General features: G+C 47.0%; 3 protein-coding genes across 6 annotated transcripts in view; 1 reads left to right on the top strand and 2 right to left on the bottom strand.

Moving 5' to 3' along the window:
• Positions 1–2825, bottom strand: part of NUMA1 (nuclear mitotic apparatus protein 1) — an 81752-nt gene extending 78927 nt beyond the window's left edge. Inside the window, exon 1 of the mRNA XM_010366907.2 lies at positions 2672–2825. The gene's annotated coding sequence lies outside the window, so the exon portion shown is untranslated. The remainder of the gene's footprint in view (positions 1–2671) is intronic.
• On the top strand, positions 2793–18910 carry LOC104665158 (leucine-rich repeat-containing protein 51). 3 transcript variants are annotated; one of them, XM_010366915.2, is made up of 6 exons: positions 2793–3249; positions 11299–11382; positions 12332–12469; positions 16880–17085; positions 18016–18164; positions 18448–18910. In XM_010366915.2, exons 3-6 carry the CDS (start codon positions 12388–12390, stop codon positions 18587–18589), a joined length of 579 nt encoding a protein of 192 aa, XP_010365217.1. In that variant the 5' UTR covers positions 2793–3249; positions 11299–11382; positions 12332–12387; the 3' UTR covers positions 18590–18910. The 3 variants fall into 3 exon arrangements, with proteins under 3 accessions (XP_010365217.1, XP_010365218.1, XP_030773338.1); XM_030917478.1 differs by lacking the exon at positions 2793–3249 and adding an exon at positions 6452–6524; XM_010366916.2 differs by lacking the exon at positions 12332–12469 and having other exon boundaries at positions 3122–3249.
• Positions 17071–26196, bottom strand: LAMTOR1 (late endosomal/lysosomal adaptor, MAPK and MTOR activator 1). Of its 2 annotated transcripts, none has more exons than XM_030917480.1 (5): positions 25988–26186; positions 21929–22074; positions 21599–21676; positions 21108–21234; positions 17071–17741 (listed from the first exon to the last, which is right to left on the bottom strand). In XM_030917480.1, the coding sequence occupies exons 1-5, from the start codon at positions 26027–26029 to the stop codon at positions 17736–17738; spliced, it is 399 nt and encodes a 132-aa protein (XP_030773340.1). In that variant the 5' UTR covers positions 26030–26186; the 3' UTR covers positions 17071–17735. The 2 variants fall into 2 exon arrangements, with proteins under 2 accessions (XP_030773340.1, XP_010365220.1); XM_010366918.1 differs by lacking the exon at positions 17071–17741 and adding an exon at positions 20110–20733 and having other exon boundaries at positions 25988–26196.
• Positions 26197–26260: the final 64 nt, after the last annotated feature.

Raw genomic sequence — 26260 nt, 5'->3', positions numbered from 1 at the left:
GTATTTTTAGTAGAGACGGGGTTTCACCATGTTAGCCAGGATGGTCTCGATCTCCTGACCTTGTGATCCGCCCCCCTGGCCTCCCAAAATGCTGGGATTACCGGCGTGAGCCACCGCGCCCGGCTGAAAAAACACTTTCAAAGTGCTAAGAGGCAATAATTGGAAGCCTAGTACCCAGCTAAACTACCAATCAAGACTGAAAGTGAGCTGGGCAGGAGAATGGCGTGAACCCAGGAGGCGGAGCTTGCAGTGAGCTGAGATTTGGCCACTGCACTCCAGCCTGGGCGACAGAGCGAGACTCCGTCTCAACAAAAGACTGAAAGTGAAATAAAGATTTTTTTAAAATGAAGACAGTATTTACCACTAACAAATTCTCACTGAAGCAAACATCTGGGGGATGTATATATCTATGCAATAAAAAAGGAAGGAATAAAATGCAGGGAAGAACGGTGAAACAGCCAACAGCAGACATACATGGGTAAAACAAAATAATCACTAAAAATACAAAACAATATACATATTTTAATTGAGTTGGGGGTCTCACTCTGTTGCCCAGGCTAGCTAAGAACTCCTAGGCTCAAGCAATCCTCCTGCCTCAGCCTCCAGAGTAGTTGGGATGACAGGGCAAGCTACCATGCCCAGCTACAAAATAATAATTATTAATTAAAATTGTTCAACATAGAGATGGATTGACTTTGGGAATGATCTCATTCTAGAAAGTACTCACTTTGAGTCTGGACAACACCTTTTGGTATGTTTAGTGTACACTGGGTAAGAGGCTGAATTAAATGACCACACCATATATTAGGTTAATGCAAAAGTAACTGCGGTTTTTGCCATTACTTTCAACAGCAACAACTGCAATTACTTTTGCACCAACCTAATATCTTCTGATCATAGTTTTATCAATTAAACACAGCTGTCCAAACAGCCACTGATCAGCTCTGTTCAGCCACCCAAGCAGCGCTATGCCCTCATCCTAACAGTTCTAGAATTCAGTTTTGTTTCAAGGCATTCTTCCCACTTCCATGTTCCACATGTAAAAAAGAATTCTATGTTTCTTAATTCGCTTTCAGGTAAGATCTTTAAGCTTTTGGAATGTACAGCTTTTCGCTTTGAACTAAAAGCTCAGACATTACAATTAGTCATCCCTTGCTTGAACTTAGGCTAAGAAAATAGTACTTTTGAAGCTTTCACAAAGAAGTATGTGGTTCTTCCTCTAAAGAAGAAAATATCACACAGAAAGTGGGAGAGAAGAAACACACACCCATCTGTGCTGACAGAAAGCACCTTACATGATCCTCATGTTCGCCCCAGATTCCCATCTATTCACAGCAGTAAAGACAGGCCCAACTCCCTCACCATTAAAGCTTTAAAGACCAGACAACCCAGAAGTTTGGAAACACAGAACCAGGCAACAGATACTAGAGAGAGGGAACTATGTATTAAAGCAAGAAACTATCATCACGTTTTCAAGAAGGAGTGCCATTCCAGAGAAGACAGCTTAATACTGAGGTTCAAATGCCACTAAATGAAAACGGGAAAGCGAAGTTCCTGTGCCCTTTCAGCCCAAGAAATTATCCCAAAGCATACATTTATTCCCATTACATGTCGCAAATCCTGCCTGGCCATTAGGATGCAGTGACGAAAAAGTCTCTCATTATCTAGAAGGGCAGACAAACTCGCATAGACTCTTAAAATACCAGATGACAGGCCGGGCGTGGTGGCGGGCGCCTGTAATCCCAGCTACTTGGGAGGCTAAGGCAGGGAATTGCTTGAACCCGGGAGGCACAGCTCGCAGTGAGCCGAGATCGTGCCACGGCACTCCAGCCTGGGCGACAGGGTGAGACTCCGTCTCAAAAAACAAACAAAACAAAACAAAACAAAACAAAACAAAACTAACAGATGACAAGCGCTAACTCAGAGGTAAGCAAAAGAGAGTACCCATAGGCGGCAGCATTAACCCAGTGGGCTCCCGCCCACCCACAATCTTCACACAGTCACCCCATTTATAGTCATAAATTTGTACTCTCCGAGGTGCGTGTATGAAACATGTTATCTGTGAGAGTCTGTGGATGAAAAAACAAACAAAAACAAACCAAAAAATTATTAAAAAAAAAAAAAAAAAGACATACCTGTTTTGACCAGGACAACCACCCCAGGAAGTAGGTAAGGCAGGTAAGGTCACCGTTTACATATATGAAAAGTGAGGCTCAAAATACACTGACCAGTCTAAGACAACGCACGCCCCCACACAGCACCTTCCCCGTCCCCATTTATGCCCAACCCGCAAAACCCCAAGTAGAGCCAACCTCGCACTGCCTACGTAAACCAGGCCAAGCTAAACATTACAAACCTCAGGCTCCCCATCTTTAAAGTATAACAGGTGGTTAGGAGATTAAAAAGATAAACATTTCGCAGGTCATTGTGGACGGTGTAGCTCAGAAAATGCTGACTACTGCACTACCATAATTACTGCCATTGTTACCGATAAAAGACGAAGACTTTCCACGACCCGACCCTTCGCTTACAAGCCTTTCAGGAACTTGCCCTACCCCCGACCCCCGTCACCTTCAGACTTAATTCCACAGACACGCCCCCAAACAGACCCTCCCCTTTAAGGCACCCCCCCGGCTCCTCCCCCTCAGGCGCCTCTCCTCACAAACCTTACCCCGCTAGATTCTGCCCTTTCGGACTCGGTTAAGGAGGAGGCCTTATGCTCGCACCGGCCTCTCTAGCACCCCTTTTAGGCCTGGCACCCTTGCGGGTGCCCAGGCCGCACGCCAAACGCGTGCCCACGCCGGTTACCTGGCTGCGCGCTCGCGCTCTGCCTCGCTACTCACCCGAATCGTACCTAGTCGTGGGCTAGCGCCAGCGTTGTGAACGCACAATTAGTTTAAACTATGGCCCCGCCCCCTCGCGCGGCCCTCTGATTGGCCTCTGTCGGCCGTTGACTTACGCGGGGCACGCTTAAGGACCCGGGAAAAGGAAGTTTGAGGGCCACTGGGAAAGAGAAGGGGTATCACCGCTTCCGGACCCCGGCCTAGACTTGAAGGCAAAGAGAACCACAAATCCCAGCGTCACCCGCGGCCTTAGAGCCCCGCCCATGACAAACTACAGGTCCCGGTAAGCACCGCGTCAGTTTTTATGGCGCCTGCCGGGTCGTGGTGACGAAAGCAGTTGCCATGGAGTTGCCCTGAGTAACCGTGAGGCAGTGGCACGCCAAGACTGGCGAGGAAGCGACTGCGGGTGAGTCGGGCGGGAAAACAGGAAACCTGGTCTAGGGGACAAGAGATCTATGGAGAAGGGAGGGGCACTCACAGAATGACTAAGAACCTCCCTGCTCGGATATCTGAGATTTCCCCACCCGACCCTCATCACCTTTCACAGTGAACAAGACACAACACTCACATGGGACAAAACTGGGCAAGGGGAACAGAGGGAGGGAAAGGCGTTGAGATATATATCCATACAGATTTGGGGATGCTTAAGAACCTCCCCCAGGGCCAGGAGCGGTGGCTCATGCTTGTAATCAACACTTTGGGAGACAAAGGCAGGCGGATGGCTTAAGGCCAGGAGTTCGAGACCAGCCTGAGAAACATGGCGAACCCTGTCTCTACCAAAAATACAAAAAAATTAGCCGGGCTTGGTGGCGCGCTCCAGTGGCCCCACCTACTAGGGGGCTGAGGTGGGAGGATCGCTTGAGCCCAGAGATTGAAGCTGCAGTGAGTTGCAGTGATCACGCAACTACACTCCAGCGTGGGCTACAGAGCGATATCCCCATCTCAAAACAAAACGAAACAAAACAAACAAAACAACGAACCCCGCCCCCAACGCAAACATAAGGCTCCCAAAATCGGATGCTTCAAGTTCCAGGCATAACGTGGGAGATCAGAAACGCCCTCAGAAATGGGGTTTTCCTCTGAGGAACTGAGACCTCCTTCCAAGACATGTGGTTGGCGTTAGATAGAGTAAATCGCAGTCCCTACCCTAATTCTGGAGATGTAGGAAACTTCCTGGGGTGTGGAGTGCCTCTTTCCTTCCTCTTCCAAGGAGTAAAACCCCTTCTCAACCTGTCCCCAGATTCCCTTTTCTCCCCACACCTTCTCCATGGTCCGCTATTCAAAGCTCTACAGTTAGAGCTTCCTTCTTTTTAGTCCTCACGACAGATCTATTACGTTTAGTAACCTACCCAATGCTTTCACAGTCTGTCTTTTGATACTCTTAACAGCTCTGTGAATCAAAGATATTTATCGTCATTTCACAGATTGGAAAACTGAAACCTAGAGAAAAGGGACTTGCCCAAGGCCACACACCAAATTAGTGACAGAGCTAGAACTAGACTCCAGTTCTCCAACTTCCAGCTAAGTCTCTTTAGCTTCAGCCTACTGCCTCTATAGCTGAAGGACTTGTCCCAAGGAACAAGTTAAACTGCCCCAGGGAAAAGGAACCTGTATGGCCTACTTTGGATTATTTACACTTCCGCTGGAATGAATTTCAGATCCTCCCCTGAAAGTTTTTTTTTTTTTTTTTTTTTTTTTTTTTTTTTTGAGACGGAGTCTCGCTCTGTCGCCCAGGCTGGAGTGCAGTGGCCGGATCTCAGCTCACTGCAAGCTCCGCCTCCTGGGTTCACACCATTCTCCTGCCTCAGCCTCCCACGTAGCTGGGACTACAGGCGCCCGCCACATCGCCCGGCTAGTTTTTTGTATTTTTTAGTAGAGACGGGGTTTCACCGTGTTAGCCAGAATGGACTCGATCTCCTGACCTCGTAATCCGCCCGTCTCGGCCTCCCAAAGTGCTGGGATTACAGGCTGGAGCCACCGCGCCCGGCCCCTCCCCTGAAAGTTTTAATGGGGAAAAGGAACTAGAGAGACTAAGACAATGAGACTTGAACATTTTTAACTAAACAGGAAACAGAAGGGCTAACACAGCACCCATGTCTGAAGTGACCACCATGATTAGCTGGTTTCTAGCTGGTGGCTAGCTAGCCCTGATTGGTCCACTTACTACCTTAAAGTTCTCCCAGGTTTGGGCCTACGCCTCTTGCTACTGCACTCTATATTCTCTTCTTGGGTACCCCTCCACACCCACAACTTCATTTTCCACCTGTATGCAAATGTACACAAGTGTGTATCTCTAGCCCAGCCCTCATCTCTAAGCTCCAGATCTATATAGCCAATTGCCTCCTCAACATCTCCTTTAGGATACCTCAAAGGCAACCCAAACTCTACATTTCCGAAATTGAAACCAATCTCTGTGTATCCCAACCCTTTCCTCCAAGTCTGGATCTCTTCCAGTGCTCCTACCTTTATCCACAATATACACAAGCCCAAAACCCAAGAGTTAATACCTCTTCCATTTACTTAATACCTCTTCCATTTCCCATCTATCATTAAGTCTTATCAGCTTTACTTCCTGAATATCTTTTATATAGGTCCTGCCATATTTGCATACTGCAACCAGAGTAATCCTTCAAAATGCAAAGCTGATAATTGTTCACTCTCCACCCCACCCCCAATTTTCTTTTTTGTTTTTTCAAGGCAGAGTTTCACTCTTGTTGCCCAGGCTGGAGTGCAATGGCGCAATCTTGGCTCACAGCAACCTCCACCTCCCGGTTTCAAGCGATTCTCTTGTCTCAGCCTCCCAAGTAGCTGGGATTACAGGCATGCGCCACCACATCCTGCTAACTTTGTGTTTTTAGTAGAGATGGGGTTTCTTCATGTTGGTCAGGCTGGTCTCGAACTCCCAACCTCAGGTCATCTGCCCACCTTGGCCTCCCAAAGTGCTGAGATTACAGGCGTGAGCCACCACGCCCAGCCAACCCCCATTTAATATTAATACTTTGTGGTTTCCTATTGCTCCCATCTCTCCATCTCTCTAACCATATGGTTAGAATATGTATCTAACCATACATATTCCTCCTCCTCTCCCCTTCAGTTATATAACCTTTAAGGTCTTCAAAATTTCCAAGTACCCTTCCACCATAGAACCTTTGCATATAGCAGTCACATCTGCCTGGAATGCTCATTCCACAGCACCCCCTACCCCATAAGTTAATTTGTACTTATCCTTTGGATTTCTCTCAGTCACTTCTTCAGGAATGTCTTCCTGTAGACTGTTCAGACCAGGTCAGATCCCTCAATTAGAGCAACCTCATGTTCCTCTCCTTTGTAGTGTTATTTAGTTGCAATTTTTAATGTGTTTGTTAAGCACCTACTACTTGCCAGCACTATGAGATACAACTGTAAGAAAAATATGGTTTCTGCCCTGGTGGTGTTTATGGACATACAGATAGTAAGCAGATAATTATAGTGTTATGAGTGCTACCATGGCAATCATAGCACTATAATTACAGATTTTAGGATAAAGGTAGACTTCTCAGAAAAGTTGAAACCTGATCTGAGCCCTGAAGTAAGAATTAGCAAAGCAAAAGGAGGAAAGAAAAACTATATTCCAAGCAGACAGAGCTGGAAGGAGACACTGTTCCACTTAAGAGGCCCAGCGGCAGCTCTGAGGAACTTACGGTGAGTAGTTACATTTGGCTGGACTGCAGAATTGTAGTTGAGATGGTAGTAGAGGCGGGTAAACAGAAGCCAGGTTGAATCTTGGGCCTCCTTTTGGCACCTGGGAATATAACCTCCCAGAATATATTAGATTATGTGGCAGATTTTTCTTTCTTTTTTCTTTTGACAGAGTCTTGCTCTGTTGCCCAGACTGGAGTGCAGTGGCACAGTCATAGCTCACTGCAGCCTCGAACTCCTGGGCTTGAGCCATACTCCTACCTCAGCCTCCCAAGTAGCTGGGACTACAGGTGTGAGCTGCCATGCCTGGCTAAATACGTGGCAGATTTTTCATAGCTGTCTTTGATTTTTTTTCTACCATCAGTCCATCATCAGAAACTCTCAGGCCAGGCTGTTGAATCTCCTATCAGATTTATGTGATTATTCCTCAAAGCTTCCTGTGTTATGTTGCAACTTGCCTGAGAGAGGTCAGGAATAGGCTAGCAACAATCAAATTACAAACTTTAGTAATTTCCCAAAACTGAAAAGTTTTCTGTCAACTTGGGATTGGTTAAATAAAGTTAAATTAAGTGAATAACATTAAAGTATGATACATAATATAAAATACTTTGCAACTATTAAAAAGGCTAATAATCTACAATAATTCGAAAATTTAAAAATAGGTTTATAAAAGAATATTGTTTATTTAAAAATATACATAATCTAGGCCGGGCACAGTGGCTCACACCTGTAATCCCAGCACTTCGGGAGGCCAAGGTAAGTAAATAGCTTGAGCCCAGGAGTTTGAGACCAGCCTAAGCAACATGGCAAAACCGTGTCTCTACAAAAAAAATACAAAAATTAGCAGGGTGTGGTGACGTGTGCCTGTAGTCCCAGCTACTCGGGAGGCTGAGGTGGTGGGATTGCCTCAGCCCAGGAGGCAGAGGTTGCAGTGAGCTGAAGTGGCACCACTGCACTCCAGCCTGCGCAACAGAGTGAGACCTTGTCTCAAAAAAAAAAAAAAGAAAGAAAGAAAGAAAAAAGAAAACCACGCACGTGCGTGTGTGTATATATAAAACCTTATTAGCTATACATTCTAGGAGGTTATATTCCCAAACTGTTAATGGAGATTCAAACTTTGAGTTCCTATTTGATGTTCTTCTCCATGTCATTTCACTTTATTCATCTATCATCTATCATATTAGCTTTTACAATTAAAAAACAAAACAGTTAAAGATACTGTCAATTTGGAAATGAGAAATTCCAGTTCCGAAACAAGGCAGGTATTCCCCTAACCCTGTCATTCATCAAGTCAGTCAGTCTGGACAGATGAAGGTGCTGGCATCTGATTATCTCCTGGTCATAAGCCAGAATAGCAGATGGGAAAGACTGACTCCAAAAACACAGCCACAGGATTAAGCATGGCAGCATCAAGGCTTTGTCAGTTCTCTCCAGCAGTCAAGCTCTCTATGTGATACCTTGGAGACTCCATTAATTCCTTCATTTCTTCTTTCATTTTTCCATTGTCCATCCATTTTCATTTGTCCATCAAACCTTTAGTGAATATGCATTTTTTTTTTTTTTTTTTGCCAGGCTCAATGTGGGGTAATGATGAGAAGGGAGAAAGAAGTCTGAGTCTTGTCCCTGTCCTCAAGCTTATAGGGAGTAAACAAAGTTGGTTATAATGAAATTAACATAGAATACAACTGCTTCCATTTATTGAGCACCTGATGCCAGATGTACAATGGTTCTAAAAGTAGGGTTTGTCTCCATTTCACAGATGAGTAAACAGGCTGAAATAAAATTTTGTTCAATAAAATTTTGTTCAAAGTACAGTGGGGGCATGCAGAAGTTAGCTATTGCTGTGTAACAAACCATCCCAAAACACAGTGGCTTAAGATAATAAACATTTATTATTGCTTCTAAGTCTTAGAGTCAGCTGGATGGTTCTTCTGGTTTGGCTGGGCTTACTCATGTGTTGGCAGTCATCCGTGGGTTGGGTGACTCTCCTGATCTTGACTGGGGGTAGGCTGACTGTGGGTTAGTCTAGGATGGCTTCAGCTGGAATCACTGGCTCCTTCGCATGTCTCTCACCTACACATCTCATAACCCTTCAGCAGATCAGCCATGTTCTCATGGCACTGGCAGAGAGCAAGAAGGCCTCCTTTAAAGCTTCTGTTTGTTTCATGTTTATCGACATCCCATTGGCTAAAACAAGTCATATGTCTGGGCCCAGCATCAGAGTGAGATGGGACTATAATGTTATAGGCAAAAAGGGATGGATACAGGGGAGACCATGAATAGGGATCACCAAAACAATCAGCCTAACACAGGACACATTAACCAATTTTATCTGGAAAAGAAAGGCTTTATAGAAGAGGGTACACTAGAACTGAGTGTTGAAACATACTTAGAGTACTCACTAAGTGGGCAGCTGTTACTTGGAACTGGATGCAAGCTGGTTTGCCACAATCAGTAGAAACTCAGCAGGTCTTTCTGTGCTCATGACAGAGTTCTATTATTTGTATCTTGGCTTCATTTCTTCTGGTCAGGCACAGAGCAGCAAGCACTCAACAAATGTTTGCTGAATTGAACTGAATATCTTACTGTGAACAAGGTGTGGACTGAAACAGCTGAACCTGGGTGCCAATTGTTAGAACAGCTTAGCATCAACTCTTCTGAAACAGAAATCCTCAGAATTGGCAGTTTCTCATTCATTCATCCCAGAAACATTTTCTGAGTGCCTGTTGTAAACCTGGTTCTATGTTGGATAATGAATAAGACGCGATACTAACTCACAGCCTGGGCTACAGCTTAAATGCAGAAGGCTAAAAATTTAACCAGCTTCTTGGGGATCCATTTGTAATACTAATTCAGAAAATGCAACAGGAGCTGGTGCTACACGAAATCAGAAGTCTTTAGGAACTGCACTGGGGTTCTCTGATAGTCAAGAAAACTAACAGTAAAAATCTGCCCTTAAGTATTTTAAGTTAAAATCCATGTTCAGTGGTGCATAACTCTGGGGTGCCAACCCAGTATTTACTTTGAGAAAAGTATCCAATCTTGTTCAAAGGTATAAAATCTGTTGTAGGTGCTGAAGTGGGATGGGCTTCTGTATAAGCTAGGTTCCTCTAGTTCTATAGTACACAGCAGGTTCCTCTATTTTTACAAAAGAATAATGTGTTCTTTGTTGTCTGCCTGTAGATTTAATATCTAAAAGATTCAAGTCTCCCTAATTGAGAATCCATGCCCATGGGACCAGTTCATAACAGAAGCTGTGAAGTGACTCAAGCTGGCACTTCCCCAAAGCTCAGTTGGGACTGCTATTTTTTCAGAACAAGACATTAATTTTCCTCTAAACCTACTGAACTCTATCCATGTATATGTTAAATTGCCAAAAAAAGAATTTACTTGAACTGTATTAAGCTTCAGCTGAATTATAAGATATCAGGTCCTTGGTTTTTAACAGAAATTCTTTCTTTTTTCTCTTTTCTTCTTCTTTTTTTTTTTTTTTTTTTTCTGAGACAGGGTCTTGCTCTGTCACCTAGGCTGGAGTGCAGTGGCACAATTGTAGCTCACTGCAACCTCCAACTCCTAGGCTCAAGCAATCCAACTGCCTCAGCCTCCCGAGTAAGAAATTCCATTTTAAGGTTGTTTGCCAATTTCATTGTCTCTGCAAACTAATTTATCCTTTGAATCCAATGATGAGAACTGCAATCCCAAGGTTTCTCTTTTTGCTTTGGCTGCCAGGAATTTCAGAGCTAAATGTAGGCTTAGATTCTTAAAGTGCCTGGCACATCTCTCTCTTCCTGTAATCTAGTTTCTGATCTTTCTCTTCCATTTTTAACTTTTTTTTTTTTTTTTTTTTTTTGAGGCGGAGTCTCGCTCTGTCACCCAGACTGGAGTGCAGTGGCCAGATCTCAGCTCACTGCAAGCTCCGCCTCCTGGGTTTACGCCATTCTCCTGCCTCAGCCTCCCGAGTAGCTGGGACTACAGGCACCCGCCACCTTGCCCGGCTAGTTTTTGTATTTTTAGTAGAGACGGGGGTTTCACCGTGTTAGCCAGGATGGTCTCGATCTCCTGACCTCGTGATCCGCCCGTCTCGGCCTCCCAAAGTGCTGGGAATACAGGCTTGAGCCACCGCGCCCGGCCCATTTTTAACTTTCTAATCTGCACTGTCCAGTATAGTAGCCACTAGTCATGTACATTTGACAGGTAGGCTGGTCCAAAATGGGATGTGCTGTAAGTGTAAAATATCTCAGAAGGTTTTAATATTGATTACATATTGAATGATTTTTTGATATACTGGGTAAAATAAAGTTATTAAAATTAATTTTACCATTTCATTTTACTTATTTTGGCTACTAGAAAATTTTAAATTATATATGTGGCTTGCATTTGTGATATTATATTTCTAGTGGACAGCAGTATTCTGCAAATCATCTGTTTTATGACTGTATTATTGTAAACCTGAAATCCTTTTGGAAAGCAGATGAAGTAATACAAATAATAATACAAAGGTAGCAGCAGTGGATGGAATGAGAAAGGGGAGGTTGACTGGGACAAGTTCTTGTCCTTATCTTGTCAATTTGTCTTTTGCTTGTGTGATTCACACACAAACCCCTTGTTAAAGTATGTTGTCAGCTCTTTATCCCAGGTGAGTAGTATTCTCATGGTTCTCTCTTGTCTCCAGAAAAACCTCAGCTTTACTTTAGCTAACAAATTGGAAACCATCTGATAAGACAATTCATACCACATTGCAAGTGACTGATAACAACATTGTGTTCATCCCTCTCAGGGAGTATTTCCATTTTAACCGGAAACAATCCCTGAACCCACAGGAATGAATCCCTAATGGTGGAGTTTCAGGCATCAGTGACAGGTGAGAGGTAGACTCTGGTTTTGTGTGTGTGTATGTTTTTATGTGTATGGCTACATTCAGGATAGGGCTGAAAGTAGGGTCTTTGGATGGAAAGGTAATGGAGCTGACACCAAAGCCAAGCGGAGAAGGTGGCAAATCCCCAGCTGGGCCAGACTGACAGGGGCAGTCAGACACCAATCAGATGTAGTGCAGGCCCTCAGGGATTTGTTAAGCAATAGAATAGCCCAGTTGATGTCACCAGAAGGTGGGTATCAAGACAGTCTCCATGGTAGCTACTGTAGAGTAACAGAAAGGGTCTCAGAGTCAGGAGATTATGACTGCAGTCTACAACTGACTCATTGGCTTAACTCCAGGCAAGTCCTTTTACCCCTTGGGTTTCAGTTTCTTTTTTTTTTTTTTTTTTTTTTTTTGAGACGGAGTCTTGCTCTGTCTCCCGGGCTGAGTGCAGTGGCCGGATCTCAGCTCACTGCAAGCTCCGCCTCCCGGGTTTACGCCATTCTCCTGCCTCAGCCTCCCGAGTAGCTGGGACTACAGGCGCCCGCCACCTCGCCCGGCTAGTTTTTTGTATTTTTTAGTAGAGACGGGGTTTCACCGGGTTAGCCAGGATGGTCTTGATCTCCTGACCTCGTGATCCGCCCGTCTCGGCCTCCCAAAGTGCTGGGATTACAGGCTTGAGCCACCGCGCCCGGCCGGGTTTCAGTTTCTTCATCTGGCATTTTCCAGACAAAGAAATGGGTGTTACAACTCTCAAATGAGTTCTAAGAGATGTGAAGGTGCTCTGAGAAGTAGAAAGTGCTCTATACATGCAAGGAATAGTGATTCATATCTTAAAATGGAAATACAGCCAGGCAGGCCTAGAGTAGTAGAGGATAGAAAGCAGGGATGGAAGACTAGGGGGAAACCTGAAGGCCGGTGTACTTGAAACACCTGTCTTTCTCTGTCCTCCCAGGCTGAACCCGGACTCCCAGGGCACCTGCTTTCACCTGATGAATGATGGCCTGAACTATGAACAAACGGGACTATATGAACACTTCGGTACAGGAGCCCCCTCTTGACTACTCTTTCAGAAGCATCCACGTCATTCAAGGTCAGCCCCCAGAGCACAGCACTCCACTCACTAAGGCAGCAGGCCCAGTGTGGTCCCTAGGGAGAAACCATACTCTTCTACTTAAAAGCCTAAAGAGAGTCTTCCTATATGCTTGCAGATGTGTTGCTACTGTCTTTTGGAGGGTAGGGGAGAGTGAGAGGTTTTTTTTTTTTTTTTTGTCTTTTTGTTTGTTTTGTTTTTGCCCCTGACACAGCCCCAGGAGATCCTAAGAACATGTGCCCCTGTTTGTTTTTTTTAAGGAGCAAATCTGAAAGGAAACAGGGGGCTATCACAGTAGTTGATCATCTTTAAAAGAAGCCAGGCTACAGCAGGAAAGTCAAGTGGAAGAAAACTGGGAAGCCAGTCTACCAGCCAATAGTTTTATTCTCCTCTTTTTACCTGAAGAGAGGAGGAAAACACAGGCTCCTATGGAGTCCCAGCAAGTAGGCAAAACCCTTCTCCTCTGTCTGCAGACACAAGCCTATTCTGACTGGCCAAACATGAGGGGTCTTATCAACAAACTGGCATATTTCCAGTTTAAATACTTACTGACAAATTTCTTACACTCATTCCAGCCATATCCAAGTTTATTCCATCATCATCTACACTTACTGCAGATTCCAACACTGCCCACACTCGCTACCATTTTGCCATTCAATGTCTTTGTAAACGGGTAGCTAGTCCCTTCAGGAGGGAACATAGGGAGGCTCTCAGCCATGTCATATTCCCAATGAGTTATCCGATCTTCCTAGGGAAGTTCCGCCATCCCTGGCTTTTGTTATCGCTCTTTCATTAAAGCATCAGTCCATCTGTCCTCACAGAATGTATGTTAACATCCACTGTCTTAGAACTATTATTTGACTTTAGTCTTCTCTCAGGCAATTGGTAGCCACCACCTTTAAGCTCGGGAAGCTGGCAAATAGCACCAGTCTTAGCTTGGGTTTAGGGTCTACTTGCGTTATCATCAGCCACAGTGGTAACTCATATTTGTTCTCTCACGAGCACACAGCCACCTACTGTGATCTTTATTGTGCACTGCATCACTTCTGATGTAGTCCATGTTTCACAAGCGGTTTTAGCTGCAATAGTAACTATCTCTAAGATGGGTGAAATGACAGAGGTGGGAGGGAAGTATACCTTCTACCTATCATGGGAATTTCTAACTCTGATGGAGGAGGTGTAGCTCTGCCCTCTATGGAGTCCCCAGAATTGGGAGAGAGACAAGCAGTACCAAGGGTAACTCTACATCACAAAACGTAATTGGTACAGATGCCCCATCCTTCTTTCGACCATTCAGTATTTACTGAGCACTTACTATTAAGCATTTATATGTGTGTGTGTGTGTGTGTGTGTGTGTGTGTCATATGTATATGCCAGGTATTGTGCTCCTTGCTAGATGTGTGAGAGACATCAAAGGCCCAAAAGGTCAGAGTCCCTTCAGATTCCCCCGAGCTTCTGAAAAACTTATTTACAGCTGGGGTTAAGGGATACAATAGAGTCTGGGGGTACTTGGCACACTATTTGCTGAATGAATATATATTACAGAATATAAAATGGCAGTGCCTTTGGAAGGCATCTAATCTGTGCTCCCACCAACCCAGATCCTCTAACTTTTCACAAACCTAGAGTGTTAAGGAAGTCTCCCACCATATATACACCTACCAACCCCTTCCAGTTTGTGGTTGAGGGATGACACAGGGAAGTTCTATCAAACTAACTTGTATTCTGACAGATGGAAACAGCTACATGGCAGCCTTTCAGGGAAAGGAAAACAGGAACATAATTTCCCAGATCTTCCTGGAGCTAAATGTTCCCCAGTTCTCAAAGCACTGATATTTGTGGTCCAGCTTCCAGACCTGCTTTGGCCTACTCTGAACAAGAAACTTTATAGATTCTTAGGCAGTATAGGGTGTTGGTGGAATCTGAGAGGAGCAGCAACCTGTGGCAGCCTGGATATACCACTCCATCCCTGATAAGAGCAGCTCCAGCCAGCATCAAGTTTTAGGCAACTCCTAAAGTCCCACCAGTGATTCCCTCTGAGCTTGGCCTCCAGCCCATGCTTGGTGGCATTCCCCAAGCTGCTACCTTATCACATGGGGCACTAGTTCATGTGGGGTTATTTTGACCTTAATTTTGATTCATCTGTGTCATTCTGTTTCAGGGTTTTCAGGAGGTGTGGGGAGGGAGGCAGGATTAGGAATTCATGAGCTGGGGTACGCCGTTCTAGTACCCTCCTGCAACCTCAGGCCCCAACTGTGGGTCCTGCTCACTCTAGGACTAAGGCAGAGAGCCATCTGGTGGATGCTGCCTGACCTGCAGCTGAGGAGGAGGCGAGGTGGGGGTGGAAGGGCAAAGGGTGTCCTTCCAGTAGAGAGCAGAAAAGAGAGTGAAGAAAGCTGGCTAGCTTCGGCAAATACTAAATACTTCCTTCCCCAGAGGTGAACTAGGGAACCAAAGGCTTAGCAGCAATGGGAAAAATACAGTTACCTCAGCCAGACCTGGCATCTGGTTCTGACTCTATGACTTTGAACTTGGGCAAGGCCCATCCTCTTTCTGGACCTCATTTTGAAAAAGTGGGAATGAGGGTTTGGGGTGTTCCATACACCTGAGTTTTAACATAATCCTATTCCCTATTCTCTCTCCTCCTCAGCCAAACTTTCTGAGGATGTTGTTTATGCTAACTGCTGATATCCATTCACTTTTTTTTTGGTAGAGACGGGGTTTCGTGATGTTGCCCAGGCTGGTCTCAAACGCCTAGGCTCAAGCAAACCTCCTCCCTTGGCCTCCCAAAGTGCTGGGATTACAGGCATGAACCCAGCCTCCATTCACTCTTGAACTCACTCACTTCAATCTGGCTTCTGCCCCCAGACCCTTGCCATTCCACTGAAGCAGCCAAGGTTACCAGGGACTTCTAAGTTGCCAAAATTACTTTTTAGTCTTTACCTCCCTGGAACTTACTACTATAAACTATTTACTCCCTGAACATCTTTAAACTGTCCTCTCCTGATTTTCTCTGATTATTTAACTTCTCTAATGGATTCTTCTTCCTCTGACCTTCCTCCCTACCCTCACTCTCCAAGAGGAATCTCATCTCTTTCCCTAACTTGTATGCCTTCTTTGCTAACGATTCTCAAGTCTGTGTCTCCTGAGCTTCCGACCTTCATTTCCAACTACCTACTTGGCTTCTCCACCTTTTTGTACAGGAACCTCGAACACACCAAAGCTAAGCCTGAACTCTTCACCTTTCCAATGCTGTTTCTTCTTCCTGTAATTCCTTACTAGTTAATACAACTGGCCACCACCCTTTAATATTCTTCTACCTTTACATCCAGTCAACCAAATTATGTTGATTGTAGGTCCGTCCCTCTCATGTCTTGCTTGGATGACTCAAACAGCCAAATTGGTCATTCGGTCCAACTCACTCCCTAAAATCCATATTCCACACTGACACTTCAGAGTGATCTTTCTGAAATAAAAGATTTGAATCATTTGCTTTTAACAGTCTGGTGCCTTCCCATTACCTACAGGGTAAAGCCCAAGATCCTCAGCCTGGCATTCGAGACTTTTGACTAGATTCCTGCCTCTTCTTTTCCTCTTTGTCCCCCTTGTGCAGTGCGTGCGAGCACTTGTGCAGGCACACAAACCTGCCCCAGACTCCCCGGCTGTCCTGTACCTCTATACCTTTCTTCATGCTGTTCCCTGCCTTTTTACCCTTCTTTGCCTGAAAAACATCTCCTAATCCACTGAGATTCAGCTCAGGCTTCACCTGCCCTGGGAAACTTCCCTGAGCTCCCATACTGGGTCAATAGCCTCTCTTCTGTGCTGCTACGAAACGACTATTATATAGCACTTATCACATCATATTGCCAGTTTGCTCCCATCTTGCCCGTATAAACTCCTCGAAGGCACAAATGTCTGCTCTCTGCCCTATTATTCATACAAAGTCTGCAACAGACTGACTCTCATTTTGTTTATCACTGTATATCCAGTACCTGGCATACTGCAGGTACTCAACATTAATGGAAAAAGAGGGAGGATATCAGAGTGTATTCCACTGAAGTGAATTCTAGAGGCTTTACTAGTGGTTAATTCAGGATTTTGTGTTATCATCTACTCGGCTCAAGCCCAACAATTCTCGTTCTTAGTTTTCCTCAACCTGACACTGGTTTAGTATACAAAAGACCCAGTGGTACAGTGGACATGAGAAGTCCATGTAACCTGAAAAGCCAAGAGTTTGAGATGGAAGTCTCTGGCCCTTAATTTAAACTTACTGATTGCTGGAAGCTATGGGACAGGGTTGCACTAGACTCAGCTACAGCTTGGATGGCTAATCTTTCCAGCTCTGTCCCTTCTCACCCCCTCAAGCCAGAAAAGCAAAGATGATACCCAAGTCTCACTTTGTCCCCACAGACCTGGTAAATGAGGAGCCAAGGACAGGACTACGACCACTGAAGCGTTCAAAGTCAGGGAAATCACTGACCCAGTCCCTGTGGCTGAATAACAATGTTCTCAATGATCTGAGAGACTTCAACCAGGTGGCTTCACAGCTGTTGGAGCACCCAGAGAACCTGGCCTGGATCGACTTGTCGTTTAATGACCTGACTTCCATTGACCCTGTGAGTTCCTAACACTAGGAATCCAGTCGGGGGAGCCTGAAGCCACTTTGTTCAGCCCCCAACCTCTCCACTCCTACGTGTTATCAAGGAAGTAGTGAGGCAGCGTGGTGCAGTCCAAAGCACAAGGCTAGGGGGCCAGACAGATGTAGGTTCAAATCCTGGGTTTGCCTCTTACTGACGTTGAGCAAGCTACCTAACCTCTCAAAACTGCAGCCTCCTTGTCTGAAAAATGAGGATAATATGCCAGTATCATAAAGGTTTTGTGAGGATTGAATGAAAGTACATGAAAACCAACAAACAACTAGTACATCAGAGGCTGAGGTAAAATTGTAACTGTCACTGGGCACCCACTGTGTCCTGTGCTGGGTTCTCCTGTGGAAGAGGTAGTCAATAAAAGTACAGCACTTACTTTCTGTGAACTCAGATTCAAGTTTTAAGAAATAAAGTTTGGCCTTTTCTGGTCCAAGATCCCTAAGAGGGAAAAGGAGCTGGAGCATGATTTGGAAACTATTCCCCTGGTGTGGTGATCTCAATTTAATCAGTATTTTAAAAGCTTCTTATGTGCCTAGCATGATTCTCTGTCTTCCCGTTGCTTGCTGTGATAGAATCGTAGATCACCAAAGCTGGCAAGGTCTTCAGTGAAGGGGCAACTAAGGCTGAGAGAGAGGCAGGAGAGGCAAGTCACTGGCAGTGCTGGTACCCAGGCCCATACTCCTGACCCTCAGATCACAGCTCCTTTTCAGTGTGATGCCCTGTATGTCTTAAAAGGTAAATAAAAGTAGGTTAGAGTCATACAGTATGGCTGTGGAGGGTTGGAGTGGAGGGCAGGTTGTTCCCCACATTCTTTCTTCTCTGCCCACGAATCAGCCCTGAGCAGAGATTAAGGGTCCTGTCCTGTCTAGCCTGGCTTTTGGTTTCCTTCCCCAACAGGTCCTAACAACTTTCTTCAACCTGAGTGTCCTCTATCTTCATGGCAACAGCATCCAGCACCTGGGGGAGGTGAATAAGCTGGCTGTCCTTCCTCGGCTCCGGAGCCTGACACTCCATGGGAACCCCATGGAGGAAGAGAAAGGGTATAGGTAAGTGCCCTGCCCCTTGGAGGTAGGGTCTAGCTGGGCTCCCCTAAGGGAAAGGAGGAGGAGAAACAAGAAATCTAAGACCATTCTTCTGCCATGCTTAGACCTGGGAAGTGGGTAGCCGACCTCTAAGCATTCTTTGCTCTCAGTCAGGATAAACTTAATCTTCCCCAAACTAAGCTCAAGTCCCTCCATTCCTTGCAGTCTGGGAAGACAACAGCAACTGGTGGAGGGGGAAAGGGATTTTGGTGGGGGGTCTGGCCCCCAGCCTGAGTCTTCCCCACAGGCAATATGTGCTGTGCACCCTGCCCCATATCACCACGTTCGACTTCAGTGGGGTCACCAAAGCAGACCGCACCACAGCTGAAGTCTGGAAACGCATGAACATCAAGCCCAAGAAGGCCCGGATCAAGCAGAATACACTTTGAGGCTCCCACGACCCTAGTAGTCCTAAAGGCCTGAGAATAGACAGCATGGTTTGACAATAAATGATTTGAGCTGTTGAGCAGATGAGAAGTCACTTACACCTTGTAGAGATGTTCTCTAACTCAGGCAACTGCAAGTAGCTCTAGCCTTCTTTTCTTTTTTTTTTTTTTTTTAGAGACAGAGTCTCACACTGTTGCACAGGCTGGAGTGCAGTGGCACGATCTTGGCTCACAGGAACCTCTGCCTCCCAGGTTCAAGAGATTCTCCTGCCTCAGCCTCTCTAGTAGCTGTGATTATTGGTGCACACCACCATGACCGGCTAATTTTTTTTATTTTTTCATTTTTTATTTTTTGAGACAGTTTCACTCTTGTCGCCCAGGCTGGAGTGCAGTGGTGTGATCTCAGCTCGCTGCAACCTCCGCCTCCCGGGTTCAAGCAATTCTCCTGCCTCAGCCTCCTGAGTAGCTGGGATTACAGGTGCCTGCTACCACACCCAGCTAATTTTTTATATTTTAATAGAGACAAGATTTCACCATGTTGGCCAGGCTTGTCTCGAACTCCTGACCTCAGGTGATCCACCCACTTCAGCCTCTCAAAGTGCTGGGATTACAAGTGTAAGCCACCACCCCTGGCCTTTTTTTGTATTTTTAGTAGAGATGGGGTTTTGCCATATTGGCCAGGCTGGTCTCAAACTCCTGACTTCAGGTGATCCGCCCACCTCAGCTTCCCAAAGTGCTACGATTACAGATATAAGCCACTATACCTGGCCAGCTCTAGTCTTATTTTGCTGAAAAAGGGAGGCAATTGAGGGAAAGGCCTGCTGGTCTGGGACTGGAGACCTGGGTTTACCACATAGCCTTGGGAAATTTATCTAACTTTCTGGGCCCCTTTGTACTTTTCAGCTTAGAGATTTGGGGGTTAAAATAGATCAGTAATTTTCAAACTCTTCAGAGTACCAGGGTCTGTAGAGATGCCTCACAGGCCTCCATGACAGGCCAAGAAGATGGGCTATGATCTCTGAAACCAGCCTCCACTTCAATCAGATCAGAGTAATTCCATTCTATGTTTTATATGCTGGGATTCTGCTTAGGATTTCATTTGATAAAAAGAATCTTCTGCTTAAAAACATTTGCTTGCTGACTCCCTATTAGATATTCCCAGAAGAGTCTAGTCTGCTTTCACTCTCCACCCCCCGACCCGCAGTGTCTCCCTTCACCCCCAGGGGCTGTTGGTAATTCCACTGAGTCTGAGGCAGGGCCCCCAAGAATCAAAGCTGCCTCAGATTCAGGTCTGTTCAGCTTTGACAGTGTTCCCATCATCACTGGACAAGGGACAAGAACAGTCTCATCCAATCTGAGGTTAGCCCAAGCCAGGTCTCAGCTAAGAGCTGACACCCTAAACCCTTATCTCTTGGATTCATCTTCAGTGCCTCTGGAAGATGTCCCCTTCCCCCCATCTTACTCTCATAGACCTGAGTAGTCAAAAGTAGAATGGATAGGACAGAGGGGCCAGAACCAGCACATGGATGAATATACTTCCTTTATCGAGGGTGACAAACCAAAACAAAAAAAAGACTAAACATGTAAAAACCCAGGGTTCTAGAAATACAAACTGAATTCATTCAAATTCAAGCTCATCCAGACCCTGATCACAAACCCTTGTGAGGTGCCTGTGAGCACCAAGTCAGGGAGAGGGGGCAGGAGTGACTTTGAGGCCAAGAGAGAGGGTGGGAAGGGGATCTCCCTAGGTCCCCTGGTGATCACCCCCCACCCAAACTGGTATCTCCACATTCTCAATGACTATGACGACATACCAGGCTCTGTCCTTTTGGCCCCCACCCCATCCCTGGCCAGAGCTTCAAAGGCCAGTCCCAAAAGGTTCTACCCTCACTTGCTCAGGCTTCTAGCCTTCCTCTTTTCCTCCTTCTTCACATTTTTCTCTGTGATTAGTAGCAGGTTAGGGTACTGTATAAGCCGCAGTGAGGCTGGGGGCCAAGGGGGTGGGGTAGAGATGGGATGAAGAGAGGAGAAGAGCTGTCCAAGGACCCCTCTCTTCATGGGATCCCAAACTGTACAACCAGCTCCTCTTTTGCGTCCACACGGATCTGAGAAAGTGCACTGTAGGCATATGCAGCTATCCTGGAGACCTAAGACAGAGAGGGGCCGGGGAGGAGAGGAACAGAGACAGGTGAGGAGGCCAATCAGGAAAAAGAGGGAGGGGAGATAAGATGGTGATGAAGGAGAAGGACAGAATGATGGGGAACAGGAAGGCAGAGAGAAAGACAGGGATGGGAGAGACAGAAGGAAAAGAACAAAGGGGAGTGAAACAATAAAGGTTGCGGGAAGGAGATAGGAAAGACATAAGTTAAGAGAATGAGGTGAGAGGGAACTGGGGCCCACAAGGCTACCAGGCTCCCTAACTCCATCTTCCCTACCTCCTCTGAGGCAGAGTGGATGAACCCTCTGCCATACCCTGGGCAGTGTGGGAAGGGTGGGCAGGGGCAGGCAAGGGGTGTCTCACCTGCTGCAAATCAGAGAATGGGATGGGCTCACTGGCCAGCACTTGGTGAGGCTGGCTGGTAAGAGACGGCAGCGGTGGCAGCTTCTTCCAATGGGTCAGGCTGCTGCTCAGCACAGCCAAGCGGGTGCTGACCAAGAGAGAGGGGGTGGGGGTAGGCAGTTAAGCCACAGTCTGCCCTGCCCAGCCCAAGTAAGCCTCATCCCCTCAGGCCAGAGAAGCAGGGTGCCGAGGCGGGTATCTGGGAGGGAAGGTCTCAGCTCATCACAGACTCACTCTAGGCCCACCTCCCTTGGCCTCAACGCCCTCGAGAGTGTCACAGGGTAAACAGGGCTGACATGAATATTTACTGAAGCACCCAAGTGATCTGTGGTCAGTCTCCAGGGCTGCACCAAATGAGAAGCTTGGACTAGGGGCCAGGCTCCGAAGCTGGAACAGTGATGGAGGGTAGGAGCCCAAGTAGCCGGAGGGACCCACACTGGCCAGTTGCTCACCTGTACTGCCTGGCACGGTCCATGTACTCATGCTGCTCCATGCCCTGTGAGTCTGCAGCAGATACATCAATGATGTTGCTTTGGGGAGAAGAGACAGAGATGACATGACAGGTGCTTTTGAGAAGGACAAACAGGACTCAGTGCCAGGTACCAACTCCAGGGCTATCTGACACCAGTTTCCCTCCTGCCTACTGGAGCAGGGCTGGACATGGAGGCACCTCTCTCCAGTGACCTTGTCCCATCCCTCATGTCCTGAGCCTCGCTCCTTCTATCCTAGCCTTTAATATGGATAGAGGAGCTCTGACCCAGGCCTGGTCCTCTGACATTTACCTGGCTGTCTTGGCAAGGATGGAAGAGAGTAGGGCCTGCTCATCAGTGCGAGCGGAAGGCAGGCTGTGGTAGTTGGGCTCGGCTCCATTGAGAGCTTTGGTAGGGGGGCTGCTAGGGTCCAGCAGCAGCTTCCGCTCCTCTCGGTCCTAGAAGTGGGAGAGAAGTCAGCCCCAGGACCCTTAGATCCTGCCTTTCATGGGTGCTACCCTCAGCCCAGCTCTGACCTTAAACACCAAAAATATTTCTATAAGGAATATCCAAAGCGCCCAGCTTTATGGAATGCCAGATAAGACTCAGTTCCTGCCTATCCTTGGGAGCTCAGCTGAGTTGGTGTTCTAGGATAAACGAGAGGGGAGCCAGGCAGTCCTAGAGGCCCTGAAAAAATGGACAGAGGCACAAAGCAGATAGTCAGCAACAGCCCTGGAGCTTGAAAAACATTCTAGGACCTGGCAGAGAAAGGATACTAGAGGCTGGAAGACAGAGGAGCTGAGACATAGCAAAGCAATGGGAGCTAAAGGGGAAACCAGTGCAAGTCAGGAGCCCAAGAACAGCCCTCCTCATCCCCCAGGACCAGGCCCTCCCCAGCAAAGCTGTTTCCTTCCAAGATGGAAGCCCTGGCAAGTCCAGACAAGGCCCTAGGCCCCAAGGGAAAGCAAGCCCAACCTCTCCATGGCCATTTCTCAAACTATGTCAGGGCAGGAATCCCAGCCCAGCCCTGGGTCACACAGTACAAGTGTGTTCCCTTCTTGAAGGCAGGTCCCTAGGAAGGTGTTCACCCTCCTGTGCTCTGGTGCTCTTTTTCTATGTGACTCCCAGAATCAAACTGAGTGTACGAGGTGTATCCTGATCTGAGCAGTAGAGCTGTACCCGTGTGTGGTGATTCACACTGGGAATCCCAACACTTTGGGAGCCCAAAGCAGGAGGACTGCTTGAGTCCACGAGTTTGAGAACAGCCTGGGCAACAAAGCAAGACCTTGTCTCTACAAAAAAAAAAATTAGCTGGACTTGGTAGTGTGAGCCCTGCAGTCCCAGCTACTTGGGAGGCTGAAGTGCGAGGACTGTATGAACCCAGGGTTTGAGGCTGCAGTGAGCTAGGATTGTGCCACTGAACTCCAGCCTGGGCAAGAAAGCAAGACCCCATCTCAAAACAAACAACAATGGAGCTATTCCCGCCCTTGCTAAACCATCTGAGTAGCCCATGTAAATTTTCAGCAGCCCTGTTACTGCTGGCCTATGCTGATAATCACAACCCCTGAACTAACGTAAGACCAAACCAAGCTTCCTCACTGGTTTGGTCTTACTACTTGTCCTGTTTCAGTCCCCTGTTCTATCTACTGTAATATTTCTGGATTTGACCCTGCCTTGAGTCCATCAGCTGCAAATCCTTGATTGTTGTATCAGTGGTAAATTGGAAAAACAGACCTGCTGGGTATCTATCCAACCCATAAAGAGCAAAAGTGCCCTGGACAAAGCCAAGGATGGGCCCAGGGGGACATCCTGGCTAATGCTGACTCACCAACCTTCAGTGCCAGACCCCTCAATGCTCCCCTCCAGGCCTGTCTCAGTTCCTCAGTCTTTCCTGCTGCAGGCTCCAGCTCCCCTGCCCACAACTCCACAACTCTCCTTGTAGAGGGCTACTTCCTCCTGCCCTGCTTAGGGAGGCCCAGCCTTTTCACCTTACTCTTCTTTCTCAAGCCTAGGTTGCCCAAGTGTCCTCAGGCAATTTGATCCAGTTCCCAGCAGCAAGAGACAAAAGCTGTGGGCTTTGCCCCATCACCTCTATAAACTCCCAGACACCCTTCCTCCCTAAAACACAGGCTCAGTATTAAAGAGCTAAAAAGACAAAATGTTTGCCAAAGATAAAACTATGTATTTCTAAGGAAAGCTGGCTCCATAATGAGGCCAAAGTTAGCTTCCTATGTGTCTGTTCTTCTCCCAGCTCCACTTCAGACAGATCTTCCTGCAGGACAGAGTAGTCTCTTCCCTCTCAGGGGTTCTTCAAGAAGAAGGTTGGCTGATCACTTCTCAGCCTTCAGCTAAGATCAAGGGAGGAACAAGGTTGTTTTCTTGAAACCTAGACTTAAAGAAGAGGCCATGCTACCCCCTTCAGAGTAGACAAATATCACCCCACTCCCGAAGTGCGAGTGGAGCATGGGTTAGGTTTGTCACATCAAGGTTTGTCTCTGCGTCAGTGTAACCCAAGAAGCAGGGTTTCACTGTCTACCTTAGCACAGACATAGCAGCCTGCCCATGACTGGCCACCTGGTCTAGGGGCATAGATGAGACCGCCTGGCCCCATGGATAAAGTACATGGCTTGGCATCAGAACACCTAGGCATTAGCACTTCTCAGCTTGGCCAAATCACTTAGCTTCTCTGAACTTCTTCCTCACCTTTAAATAGACATAACCCACACGAACATGACAGATGTCTGGCAAGAGTCAAATTAGATAACTATCAAGGCCCTTTGTAAACTGTAATGTGTTGTACATTTTTTATTGTGATAAACAGACAGAGATGAGAGTGGGAGAGGAGCCTGCCCAAGAACTGAAAGAGGGACTGTGGGAGGTGGATGGTTATGGCTCTTGCTACATAAGGCCTCAAATCACCCAGCAGTGATTAAACACCTTCTCTGGGTGTTAGGATCAGAAAGGAGAGCCCACCACGGAGAAGGTAGAGATTCAAGAGAGCAGCAGGCCCAGCTCTCCCTTCCAAGTAGAAGCTGGTATCCTTTCTCATAAGGCATTAATCCTTCTTGACTCATTCCCTGCAAGAGTCCACATTATGCTTTAAGGGACAATTTCCCACTAGGCCACAGCTCTCCCCGTAGGCAGGGTTATTGTCTCTTTCTCAAAAAGGTGGAGGTGAAGTGAGAGGTATTAGGCATGACACATGCCTAACACAGAGCAAAGGAAATATGTGTTCATTGGGTGTATGGAGAATTGAGAACCAGAAGCCACCCTTGCTTCCCATACAAATGACATTTTCCTAGGCTTAAGCCCTTAATCCAAAATACATTCACTGAAGAAATAACTACTTCCCAAGTACCAGTGATATAGTCTATTTTTGTGACCATCTCCCCTATTAGACTGTGAGCTGCTTGAAACCTTTCTACTTTCTCAGGTCTACTATATGTTCAAATGTAGAATCCAGGGTTAGAGACGATCAAAAAAGGAAAGTGGACAGCAACTTGAGACTTCATCCTTGAATGTCAGGCCAGGCGGGGCAGGGATTAGAATATGGAGAGAAGTGAGAATGCACTAAGAGGAAGAGGGAGAATTTAAAACTGTAGAGGTCTCCCCAGCCTAAGCCTTTCGACAGAGGGATCAGATCTACAGCCAAATTCTCAGAACAGGCATGTCTCCAGCTAAAGGAACCCTCAGGCCCCAGGCAGACTGCACTGAGGCAAGCCAAAGTCAGAACCAAATGAACTTCCAACTCCATTTCTCGTTTCCCACAATCTAGTCAAAGCTAAACCCTCTTTGTTGCTTCCCAATTTCCCACATGTCCCGATGTCCTCACTGTATCCATTAAATACTTCATTGGCCAACTCAAAGGCCACCAACTTCCAGAATCGTCTTCTGGCCCTAGACTAGCAGCGACCTTCCTTCTGCAACCCCAGGGAATAAGACGATACACGAATTCCTGATTCATCTCAGGACAGCCTAACCCAGGGCCTCAGCTTACCCACTCCTACAATGGATTCGCAAAGCCCACTAATACAGAGAAGACACAGGAAGCTGGGAAGGGAGTGTTTCCCGGGGACCTAGACTGAGGATCCTTGAATCTGGAAAGTTTTGAAGGTAGGAGCAAACGGAAGTGGTGGGAGCGAGCCGGACAGGCGGCTGCCTGCACACCCCGAGGCGGGGACCGTGTAGAAAGCTGGGGCTTTAACAGGGGTAGGAGTCCGGCTTGGCGTCTCCTGTGTAATCTGTCCCCTCCAGGCCTCCTTATTCAGTGAGCCCTGCAGTCCGGTTGCCCGTTCTCCGCAGATTTCTTTCTGGGCCCCATGCCCCAGGGTCTTAGCCCTCATTCCCGAGCCCCGCCTGCCGCGGCCGCACCTGGTCCGAGTCCTCGTTCTCGCTGCTGTAGCAGCACCCCATGGCCGGGGTCAGGCCGGGCGCTCAGGCCGCGCAGAGGAGGGACGGCGTCCGTCAGGAGCCCTTCCGGTCACATGACCCGCAACTGCCTCCCGCGGCAACCACCCGCCCCCATCCCCACCCCCCATATCCCTTCTCCCGGAGCCGCTGGGCCGTCTCATCAATACCCCTGCTTCCGGTCCCGCCCGCTAGCGCGTGATCGTTGTCAACCAATGGGAAGGCGTAACCGGACAC

Source organism: Rhinopithecus roxellana, chromosome 15 (assembly GCF_007565055.1).
Source record: "Rhinopithecus roxellana isolate Shanxi Qingling chromosome 15, ASM756505v1, whole genome shotgun sequence".
Taxonomy (NCBI): domain Eukaryota; kingdom Metazoa; phylum Chordata; class Mammalia; order Primates; family Cercopithecidae; genus Rhinopithecus; species Rhinopithecus roxellana.
Note: the sequence above shows the minus strand (reverse complement) of the source record. Positions and strands in the feature narration are given on the sequence as shown.

Bases quoted from the DNA above. Each gene is read 5' to 3' on its own strand.
- LOC104665158 (XM_010366915.2), top strand. From the start codon at position 12,388: ATGAACAAACGGGACTATATGAACACTTCGGTACAGGAGCCCCCTCTT. The intron at 12,470-16,879 runs GTCAGCCCCCAG...TTGTCCCCACAG, and splicing joins AAGCATCCACGTCATTCAAG to ACCTGGTAAATGAGGAGCCA. The intron at 17,086-18,015 runs GTGAGTTCCTAA...CTTCCCCAACAG, and splicing joins ACCTGACTTCCATTGACCCT to GTCCTAACAACTTTCTTCAA.
- LAMTOR1 (XM_010366918.1), bottom strand. From the start codon at position 26,029: ATGGGGTGCTGCTACAGCAGCGAGAACGAGGACTCGGACCAG. The intron at 21,677-21,928 runs GTAAATGTCAGA...TTCTCCCCAAAG, and splicing joins ATCCTTGCCAAGACAGCCAG to CAACATCATTGATGTATCTG. The intron at 21,235-21,598 runs GTGAGCAACTGG...TCTCTTGGTCAG, and splicing joins GACCGTGCCAGGCAGTACAG to CACCCGCTTGGCTGTGCTGA.